This window comes from Piliocolobus tephrosceles, chromosome 21 (assembly GCF_002776525.5).
Source record: "Piliocolobus tephrosceles isolate RC106 chromosome 21, ASM277652v3, whole genome shotgun sequence".
In the NCBI taxonomy this organism is placed as follows: Eukaryota; Metazoa; Chordata; class Mammalia; order Primates; family Cercopithecidae; genus Piliocolobus; species Piliocolobus tephrosceles.
In genome coordinates this window covers 27201032-27212398 of record NC_045454.1, presented here as the reverse complement: position 1 = coordinate 27212398, position 11367 = coordinate 27201032, and the positions used below count along the sequence as shown (strand labels likewise).

At 35.7% G+C, this 11367-nt stretch overlaps 1 protein-coding gene across 3 annotated transcripts in view; it reads left to right on the top strand.

Annotated features, from left to right (window-relative positions):
• URI1 (URI1 prefoldin like chaperone) overlaps positions 1–10566 on the top strand; it is a 73403-nt gene extending 62837 nt beyond the window's left edge. For all 3 annotated transcript variants that reach the window (XM_023229048.1, XM_023229050.3, XM_023229049.1), the window contains 5 exons: positions 1932–2100; positions 3474–3834; positions 5572–5714; positions 6493–6742; positions 9749–10566. In XM_023229048.1, the coding sequence (XP_023084816.1) occupies positions 1932–2100; positions 3474–3834; positions 5572–5714; positions 6493–6742; positions 9749–9931 (1106 nt within the window). In that variant the 3' untranslated portion in view covers positions 9932–10566. The remainder of the gene's footprint in view (positions 1–1931; positions 2101–3473; positions 3835–5571; positions 5715–6492; positions 6743–9748) is intronic.
• Positions 10567–11367: the final 801 nt, after the last annotated feature.

Sequence of the window (11367 nt, the reverse complement as noted above, 5' to 3'; positions counted from 1 at the left end):
AAACATTAATGGATAAATAACTTTTGGTTAAGAATGTGATTCCTGACTGGTCTGTTTTAGTGGTGGGATTACATGGCTTTTTTCTCCCAAAGTTCTCCAGTGCTCCAAACCTCTAAAACTCAGAAGATGTGTATTCTAGACATGGATCTGCTCCTGATTTGATCTCTGACCATGGTGAAGTCCTAAGATACCTTTTGCTAGTTTTTCTCCTTTTGAAACTGCAGCTTTCTATGCTGTCTTTGGAAGAATTGAATGAATGTGAGTGTATTTCAGCCATTCCTCTTATGGTTCCTGCAGTGGCTTTCCCTGTGCAGGTTGTTCCCATCTCCACCCAGTAGATTTCTTTTGCCAAGGATGGCTTACGTGTTTGGGTTTACTTCTATAAAGCCAGTGGCCCCTTCGTCAGTTGTAAAGTGTTAACAGTAGTGAAATTGTGTAAGTATTACGGATGACTTATTATCTGCTACTGTAGAAGACTGTACAGTGTCCTAAACAAATGTACTGAGCATTTGTTTTGACTTTTACTGCTCGCATTTTGGTAATGAACTCTTTAAGATAACTTAGTGGTTGAAAGAAGCCATGTCACAAGTAACAGGAAGTGGCTTTAGAAGGTGAAATAAAGGAGATACATGTTAAAGTTAAAGAACAGAAAGACAAGATTTTTGTTTGTGGTGACCAGTGACAAATTATGAGTGCTACAGGTCTGAAATAAAGTTGTTAACTACTGTCTTATCAATAATAGTTACAGAGAATAAGGCTATGAAACGTAATTTTGATATTTTCAGATTTATACAACAGTGCAGCAAATTTGGGTATATGATGGACTCGAGGTCATCTAGTAATGCCATATCTCATAACAGGACATATCTTAGACTTTTCCCCATTACTCTCCCATTACTTTGCTTTAATAAAGCAAATAAAGCCTTTATTTGCTTTATTACAAAATAATCCATTTTTTAAAATGAAAAACAGATACTCTGAGTTCAGATTTGACCCATCTTCTTTCCTCACATGAAGATTACAAATAAAATGAAGCAGTTTAAAAAGCAGAGATGTTCATATGTAAAATGATAATAGAACTTTACAGAGATGAGCCTCTATTGTTTCCTTGTAGGGTATTCATTCCTTGGCAGCACCCTGGAGTTTAAAGTATCCTTTGACAAGGCTTTTGCATGTTACTGTAGTAACTAGATTTCCTTGAGTAAGGATGGTAAATGGAAATTTATCATTTATGTGTTGCATTTCACCTTATAACCAGGGTGCATTGTGGCCATTTCTCCATATGCATTTTTGAAGCTCTGCTTCACAACCTTTAATGTGCATGCAGATTCTCTGGGGCTCTTGTTGAAATATAGTTTCTGATTCGGTGGGTCTGGGGTGTCCTTAGAGCTTACACTTCTGAAGTATTCCCCAGGGACACCAATGCTGCTGATCCATGGACCACACTTTGAGTGGCAAGGCTGTAAGAGACAGTCATCCTTGGAGTTCTCCTGTTTGGCTTAAAAATTGTGACCACTGTGTTTCAATATCTCCCTTGCCCCAAAAGAAAGTCTCATTAAGTCTGGGTTTGTGCCTTTTTCATGTTGACTATTTTTTTTTTTTGAGACAGTCTCGCTGTGTCGCCCAGGCTGGAGTGCAGTGGCCAGATCTCAGCTCACTGCAAGCTCCGCCTCCCGGGTTTACGGCATTCTCCTGCCTCAGCCTCCCGAGTAGCTGGGACTATAGGCGCGCGCCACCTGGCCCGGCTAGTTTTTTGTATTTTTTTTAGTAGAGACGGGGTTTCACCGTGTTAGCCAGGATGGTCTCGATCTCCTGACCTCGTGATCCACCTGTCTCGGCCTCCCAAAGTGCTGGGATCACAGGCTTGAGCCACCGCGCCCGGCCTTTCATGTTGACTATTAACAGCCATGTCTTTCCCTTTTTCTAAATAGCGAAACACCGAATTGCTCATAAACCGCATTCCAAACCAAAAACTTCAGATATTTTTGAAGCAGATATTGCAAATGATGTGAAATCCAAGGATTTGCTTGCTGATAAAGAACTGTGGGCTCGACTTGAAGAACTAGAGAGACAAGAAGAATTGCTGGGTGAACTCGATAGGTACTTGATGACAGATTATCTTTCCAAGATAATTTGTTTCTATATACATTTGCTCACTAATCTTTCTTCATTAATAAAATAGTATGTGTTCATTGAAGAAAATGTAGGGAAGCATAATATATTATCAATAATCCTTTCACCTCAAGATAAACATTAATTCTTTGGAATATTTTCTTATAGGATTGTGTGTTTGTGCATATTCCCATGCATGTGCATGTACTTTAATACTTAAGATCAACATCTTCTTTTTTTTTATTATAGCCTATTTTGTATAATTATACCAGATGGTTGACTTTTAATAATCTTGGATTTAATATATGTAATGTTCAATTTTAAATGAAGTATTTTTATACTACACCTAGGATAGTGCTCTATCTTTGAATGTGTTGTGAAAAACAAAAATACACTTTGAATTTAAGTTTGATACAGTAAAATGTTTGTTCTTGCTTTCCTTTTATAAACTTTGGAGCAGGTAATTTGTAATCTGGTCAGATAGCTATAAGTATGAGAAACTTTACCAAATTGCTGTTTGAAATACACATTAGCACATACTTAGAATTGTTAAAATGCTAAATGAAGTCTGCTGCTCGAGAAGTTCCTATATTATTTTGCTTAAATGATGTACCATATGCAATAATTAGTTTCTGTGAAAAATAGGGCAGGAAGCATACAAGTTTCTTTTTCCTACCATTTCACCTATAAATTCTTAGGTCTTTTTGATTAACTGATACTATTCATTTTTAAAAACCAGTTTTGAATCTTGTGATTTTTCTTGGTCATGATTCTCTATTTTTGTATGATGTTATTTCAGTTCTGTTGCATTGTCGATTTTGTTATTTTTGTAAGGTCCTCAAATCTTTTATAGAATCAAGTATGGTAAGTGTTCACTCGTGTGTATAAATATAAGTATATTCATGTGCATATGTATAAATCCTTTATTTTTTAAAATTACAGTAATACATACTCATTGTAAAATCTGAGTATAGGAGTAGAAAATAAGTGTGTATTATAGTTATGTGGTTTCAATTTCTGGTCTTTAAATAGAGATACATGTTCTCTGAATTTCTTACAACTTTGTTATTATTGGTACTATATTTATATTGCATATGGCCAGTATCTTTCTTGCAAAGATAAAAAAATTATCTTCTATATTCTACTTATGTCTGAATAACTGCAATATATAGAAGCAGCATAGGAACTAATGTTTTTTGTTAACTTCAAAACATTTTTTTGTTTTTGAACTTAGAGTTCTAGTTTTAAAAATACTTTATTCAAGATCTTAGTATTTACCCATGGAAACTAACTGGAAATTTAAATAATGTAAAATTCTAGTATGTTTGTTTGATCTTGTTAATTTTCTTCTCTCTTACTAGTAAGCCTGATATTGTGATTGCAAATGGAGAAGATACGACATCTTCTGAAGAGGAAAAGGAAGACCATAACACAAATGTGAATGCGATGCATCAAGTAACAGACTCTCATACTCTGGACAGTTGTCATAAGGATGTTGCAAATTCAGAACCATTCAGTGTTCAAATGAATAGTCAGTTGAACTATTCAGTGAATGGTTCTGGTTCTTACCACAGTGATGATGATGATGATGATGATGACGATGACGATGAGGATGACGACAACATTGACGACGATGATGGTGATAATGACCATGAGGCTTTAGGGGTTGGAGATAATTCTATACCAACAATATATTTTTCTCATACTGTTGAGCCTAAGAGGGTTTGTATACTTTTAACTTTACTAATTTTGCATATAATTTGAACATTAAGCATTATGATTTTTTTAAAAGAGTAGTATTAACAGTTTGATAACATTGTAGATAGTGCCAGACAGGAAAATCATCTTTTGCCTCTTGTTCTGACCAATTTAAGAAGAAAAAGGGGGAAAAAAATTTAGTTAGCTGGTATTGGTCCATTGTTCTCTGAAACAATGCATTGTTTGGGGTCTGGAAGGGGATCAGATTTGAGTGGCAACTACTGTAACTTCACCTGTCCTTCATTCAGAGAGTTTTCTCAAGAATCCTGGAGTTAATTATATTGTGGACATTTTGGTGTGCTTAGCATGTTGAAAGTGACTGCATTAGTTAAATTTTTAATTATGCCAGGTTGTTTTCTATGGACATAAAATGAATACTTCATAAGCACAAAGGGAAAATGTAGGAGAAAGTAAAAATTAGTTTCTTTTCTGACAAAGTAAATATAAACATCTGTGGATAATCATGACTTTAGAATTTTGGCATTTTAAAGCTGGGGGTGACTATGGAGATTTTCTAATACAGAGTTTTAAAGCTTTTGTCTAGTATGAAAAGCCTTTTGTTCCCTCCATACTTACTGTAGAATCCCAGTGTTTAAAATAGATCAAAGCAGGTTGGCTCTGATTGAAGGAAGGATTGGCTGCCTTAAGTCCATCTTTGCCCTCTCTCTGCTCCATGTACTGCTTTAAGGAGGCACTGGGAATTCGTCTAATTCGTCTTTCTCAGGGAAATTTAAGGCCTAGTAGACATAGATCTGGTTGGTAATAAAACAGAAACTCTTTCGCCTCAGTGAGTGCCCTTTCTACACAATATTCCCAATTGCCTGTATCAGAGTTAAGGGTCTGTGGTATCAGTCTTAAGTGTGTGTGATTATTATTTAATGAAATATGTTTAAAACATATTTGATATTTCTTAGCTTCGTGAGTTATTCCTGCTCCAATATGAAGTGAAATAATTGTATGTGTTTTTATATTCTAATATGTCAGACTGAAGGGGTCTTCCCCTGTTTCTTCGGGAAAAGTTGACTGAGATGATTAGCCAGAAAAGGTCGCTTTGTGATTCTTTTGCCAGGCTTTTACTTTTTTCCTGTTTTCATTTAGATATAAAGAACAAATATTATTTGCAGGAATGTTACAGGGAATAGTGGGCATTATTGTGGAAAGTATGGTCTAAGTGCTGACTAGGGGAGGAAAAATAACATGTTAACCCCATGTGAACCCTGAACAGGGTGGGTTTTTATTTTTTTACTCCTTCAATTTCTAAAAGTTAGAGATGTTTTAAAAATTCTAAATAGGCACTATTTAATAGTACTTTTATGACTTAAAGATTATATTCTTACTGAATTTTTTGTTGTTGTTTATACTTTCTTTTGAAATACGTAATTCAAGCCAAAAACTTTTATCAAAGGAATCAGGTGAAATGAAGCTTATAAGAAATCTAGCATTTAGTTCAAATGTATTTTGCTTTCTCTACAATAATAAAGACACTGAAGACTAGGATTTGTTATTAAAGATTTACTTTAGAGGTCATAGATCTGTGAGGTAAGGACTTTTTTTAATTCCACCTGATAATGCACATCATTTCAGCATCAGAAAATTTCAGCTGCCTCTCTTACTATTATTTGTTTAGTTACAGAGTTTGTTTTGGTTTCACTTTTATTTAATTTGTCAAAATGTTCTTAATTTCTTGCTCTGAAATTTTAGGTCCGAATAAATACTGGAAAGAATACTACTTTAAAATTCAGTGAAAAGAAAGAAGAAGCCAAACGTAAACGAAAGAACAGCACTGGCAGTGGCCACTCTGCCCAGGAGCTGCCGACCATCAGGACACCTGCTGACATTTACAGGTGGGAGGCGCTCATAGCTGCAGGACAGTCTGCTAGCCTTGTCTCTCTTTCTGCCACTGAACCTTTATCAGAGAAAGTTGTTTGTAACACAGAAGACCCTCACTGAAATGTGAAGTGTTCTGAGGAGTTAGCTTAGAATCTGGTAGGCTGAGTGGCTGTAGCTTCCCAGTCCAGAGCAGTGGGAATGGAGGAATTTTTTTTTTTTTTTACTTTCTCCTCTTCACCAGTGCTTTTGAAACATTTCCAAATGGTCTAGTCAGAAAATCTTGTATCTTCAGAAATGCATTTTTGTTTCCAGTGGGCTGGGTCCGTACGTTTCTACCACAGCCATAATATGCTTGGCATGCAGTTTACCTTTTCAGAGTAGAAGTTACACTGTTGCAGTTTTTTTTTTTTTTGGAATTGTTTGTTGAGAAAACTATCACTTGAAAATACGTACTGTTTTTATGACCCTTATTAAATAGTGAAAACTGCTAAATGTATACGTGGGTCTAAAACTTTATGTAGAGTTTTGGCAAACTATGCTCTTGCCACCTAGGACATGCTTAAAAATAACATGCTGTGTTTTATTAGGCCAGATAAATCATATCTTTCAAAATAGTATGAAAATGTCATTTGAGGCTCTAAAATTAATTGTGATTGTGACTATTTTAGATATAAGGTTTTAATAAAAATTTTCAGATTAATTTCTACAATAGATTTAAGGAAATTTTCCAAAGGTTATTCTCAGTTTTATGAGTTACATACAGTGAATGTATATATGTTTTGAATATCACAGAGCCTTTGTTGATGTTGTGAATGGAGAATATGTCCCTCGCAAATCCATCCTGAAGTCTCGAAGTAGAGAGAATAGTGTGTGTAGCGACACTAGTGAAAGCAGTGCTGCTGAATTTGACGATAGGCGGGGAGTTTTGAGGAGTATCAGTTGCGAAGAAGCCACTTGCAGTGACACCAGTGAGAGCATTTTGGAAGAGGAACCACAAGAAAATCATCAAAAGAAATTTTTGCCCTTATCAGTAACACCTGAGGTGTGTGTGTATCTTTTAATTCTTTATTTCATATAGTATCTTTGGCCAGTTTTAGCTATTTGATCTGAAAAGTCATAAGATTTAATTAATTCTAGGTTTCATACTTTCTTGGTACTAATTAATAAAAAATTAATAGTCACAAGCAAACAGTACAAATATTGTGATACTCAAATAGTTTATTTTTTGATAAACTTTACGTTCTATTTCAGCAAAATGGGAAATTTAAAATATCTTCTTGGCATTATGTATTACATTTATAGCTGGGAAATTATTTAGCAGTTTATTTTATTTTATTTTTTTTGTTGTTTTTTTTTTTTTTTGAGACAGAGTCTCGCTCTCTTGCCCGGGCTGGAGTGCAGTGGCCGGATCTCAGCTCACTGCAAGCTCCGCCTCCCGGGTTTACGCCATTCTCCTGCCTCAGCCTCCCGAGTAGCTGGGACTACAGGCGCCCACCACCTCGCCCGGCTAGTTTTTTGTATTTTTTTTAGTAGAGACGGGGTTTCACCATGTTAGCCAGGATGGTCTCGATCTCCTGACCTCGTGATCCTCCCGTCTCGGCCTCCCAAAGTGCTGGGATTACAGGCTTGAGCCACCGCGCCCGGCCAAGCAGTTTATTTTAAATAAATTACCAGTAGGTCATTTTCTGATAGTGTAAGGAGCAGATTATACTATTCTCTTTTAAATACCTTGGCTAAGTTAAAGAAAAATAATGCATGCATAGCAGATAATTATCTAAAGTCTAATATTTTGCCGTGTTCCAGTGAAACTTAACTCTTGGGGGATTATGGAATTGTTTTATGATCTGATGAAAGCTGTAGACCATGTCCTTAGAAAAAATAGTGCACACTCAATACACTTTCACCCACCATGCTGCTTACAGTTTTTGGTGGCGGTGCAGGGGAGGTTAGGAGATCCCCAAATAAGGATGTCTGTGAAATATAAGGCTATTAATTTCTTCGTTCTTGTGTTTTGGTGAGTATTTGAAGTTTTCAATTTAAAAAGTAGGAAGATTGGGGAACCCATGCCTGGATCAAATCAATGTATACATTTGTATATACAATAAGATGCATGCATATATAAATAATCTTATATAAAAATTCCATTGCTTTTACTAAATGGTATTATACTCAGTGTATTAAATGGCAATTAGGGGTGGAGATTGGTAGCATTTAGGGACAGTACATATGACTAGAATGTTTTCTTCCCCTCTTCTCAGTATAATGAACTTAGGTGACCTGGAAAGTATCTTACCTTATTTAATAGTCTTCCATACTGTTAGAAAACAGGTAATGGATGTAGACTTTTGCTGATAAATATTTGAATATTAGTTTTTTGTAAGGACTTAGTGTATCATGGTACAGCTAGAGTTAGAGTGTGGAACCTGTTTTTTATTTCACCCTTACTAGTTTTGCATTTTGTATGGAAATGTTTAATAGTAGTTGCTATAAATTTTTTAACATCAGAGAAATAGTTCATGATTATGGTAAGTACTTTGGAAGATACCCTTTGATACCCTTTTCAGTATCTTTTTAAATGCTAAAATATTATCTCTTTTTCAAAAGCATTTTAAATAGAAGAAGGAGAGGAAGGCTCCATGTTCATCATGATAAAGTGGAGTTTTTAGGAAAGTAAGCTTTAAGCTGCTTTTACCAGCTAAACTCCAAAAATAATGTAGGAGAGAGGTGGCTTTCTTTGTTTTTGTTTCAATGGTGGGGCAAGGTAGAAGAAGGTGGCTTTTTAAATTATTCAGGTGATAATGTTGTTTTAACTAATTTTGAGCAGTTGGTAGACAGAGGAAAGCAAAGTGTACCTTAAAGTTCACCTGTCAAACTTTGGTTTGTAGAGGGAAGGATGGAGGTTCTAAATATCAGAAATCTTTGGGAAAAAAAAAAAAATTGGCCAGGCGCGGTGGCTGATGTCTGTAATCTCAGCGCAGCACTGTGGGAGGCTGAGGTGGGTGGATCATGAAATCAGGAGATTGAGACCATCCTGGCTTACACAGTGAAACCCCATCTCTCCTAAAAAATACAAAGAAAAAAATGAGCCAGGCGTGGTGGCGGGCGCCTGTAGTCCCAGCTACTCGGGAGGCTGAGGCAGGAGAATGGCGTGAACCCAGGAGGCAGAACTTTCAGTGAGCCGAGATTGCACCACTGCACTCCAGCCTGGGTGACAGAGGGAGACTCTGTCTCAAAAAAAAAAAAAAAAAAAAAAAAACTCCTTGGGTCTTACCTATTTTTGTATAAAACAACATGTACAGATATTTCCAGCAATTTATGCACATTGTTTAATTCTGTTCCAGTTGAACATACAGTTGACCAGATTAAATGCAGCAAACATCCAGTTGAAATTGAGTCATTTTCTTTTTTTGTGGAACTTCTGATTTCTGTCAGAGTTAATTATCTTAAAATTTTGAAACCTGTGCTTATTCCTACTAGTGTCAGCACTTTTATTTTTCAACTTCCACTGATCTCTTAAAATTGAGGCAAAATGCAATAAAATATTTAAATAATTGCATAAACACCACCAAAGAGATTTCAGTTAGAAATGTCAGTACTGGTGAAACTAAGCTATTGGCTAGCAGGCGGCAAGGCCACCATAGGATAGCTCATTCATCAACTGATGTACAAAAGTCGGAGTTTGACACCCTAATAGCATTTTTATTTTAATACGTTATTTTTCACAGCATGGGCTGGACATGAATGGAATGTATGAAAGTTTGAAGACCTTTTATTTATCCATTTCTGTTTTTTCCCAGAAAAATGTAAAATTTACATTTTACATTTTGTTTTCTTGCATGTATACTGTAAAAATTCTGTTTGGTGGTGAAATTAAAATTTAATGGTGTTGGTTTCTCTAAACAATTAGTATTTTGATGTAGTGGTGTTGTCTAGCCACAAATCTTGTGAATTTACTTTTAATGAAAAGAAATGTCAAATTAGTGAATGGGAAGATTTTGTGGGTGTCTTACTTGCATTTTATTACCATAACCTGACTTTTGTTTTCTAGGCTTTTTCTGGAACTGTTATAGAAAAAGAATTTGTGTCGCCTTCCTTAACACCACACCCAGCCATTGCTCATCCTGCACTACCCACTATTCCAGAACGAAAGGAAGTTCTGTTGGAAGCATCAGAAGAAACTGGAAAGAGGGTTTCAAAGTTTAAAGCTGCCAGATTGCAACAGAAAAACTAGGCCCTGTCTAGGAAATGAGAATTTACATCCTAAAACCTAGTTGTTCATTCGTTTAGAATATCTATAGCAAAATAGGTTAGATGTAGTCTGAAATAAGGTATCCTGAGTTACTTTGGCAACAAGTTCTTTTACCCTTGGTATTTGAAAAAATCAAAGTAACTGTCTGAATACTTTAATATTCGGCTTGTTTTGTTAATTTTCTGAATACTGTTAACACTCTTGTCTAAGTTTGCCTTTATGATGCAGTGGCAGCATTTTGAATTACTTTTCAAGGAATACTGTTCATATGCATTGTTTTTGTGTTTCAAACTAAATAACAGGCAGTTTTGTGCCAGCTGTGATATTGTGCATACCATATGGACCATTTTAAAGAAAATTTTAAAATTTCAAATAGATTCAACAATTATATTACTTGCTTTCACATTTTAAAGGCACTTTAAAAAAATCTACTTCTCTTGTAGGTTTTGCAGCTAGTTGGCTATTCAAGAAACCTCGCCCCTCTGAATGTCATACTGTAATCTTTAAGGAAGAAAGCTACATGAATTAATTGTACTCTATGGGAAAATTTCTTTGGAAAGATATTTTGTAAAACTTTTTTTTTCCAGTAAAAACTTTATGAAACTTGGTCTCAAAAATGTTGTGAACTTTATGATTCAAAATTGAGTACAGATATGTCCTTGATTCATATATATGCTACATGTATCACACAACAGATCTGGAATTCTTTCAGTTCCTCAGACACTTCTCCCTTATTAGTTTTTGCAGTTTCACTGGGATTATGTTTTGGGAGACAAGGAAAGGTCTAGATGTTTAAACATTTTAAATATTCCTTACAATTTCATCTTCCCAACATTTGCATTCTTTAAGGCTACTTTCCTACTAACTGAAATAACACATTTACTTTGAGCACAATTCCTCAAAGATAAATTTTTTCTAACATTGAAAATAACACTACAAGTTAATCATTAGCTTGATGCATGCTAAAATGTAGCTTTTAAAAAGCATTCTGGGCCCGGCGCGGTGGCTCAAGCCTGTAATCCCAGCACTTTGGGAGGCCGAGACGGGTGGATCACGAGGTCAGGAGATCGAGACCATCCTGGCTAACACGGTGAAACCCCGTCTCTACTGAAAAAAAAAAAAAAAAATACAAAAAACTAGCCGGGCGAGGTGGCGGGCTCGGGAGGCGGAGCTTGCAGTGAGCTGAGATCCCACCACTGCACTCCAGCCTGGGCAACAGAGGGAGACTCCGTCTCAAAAAAAAATAATAATAAAAAAACAAAAAGCATTCTGTGTTAGTACTAAAATAAGCCATCAATGCCAGTCCACCCTCTATTCATGGCTAAATATTTAAAGGTTATTTATAGCTTCTTTAATGAATTCTTCTTAAACAAAGTGAAATTATGTCCTAGAAAAGTAGAAGCTATTTGTAACTAGAA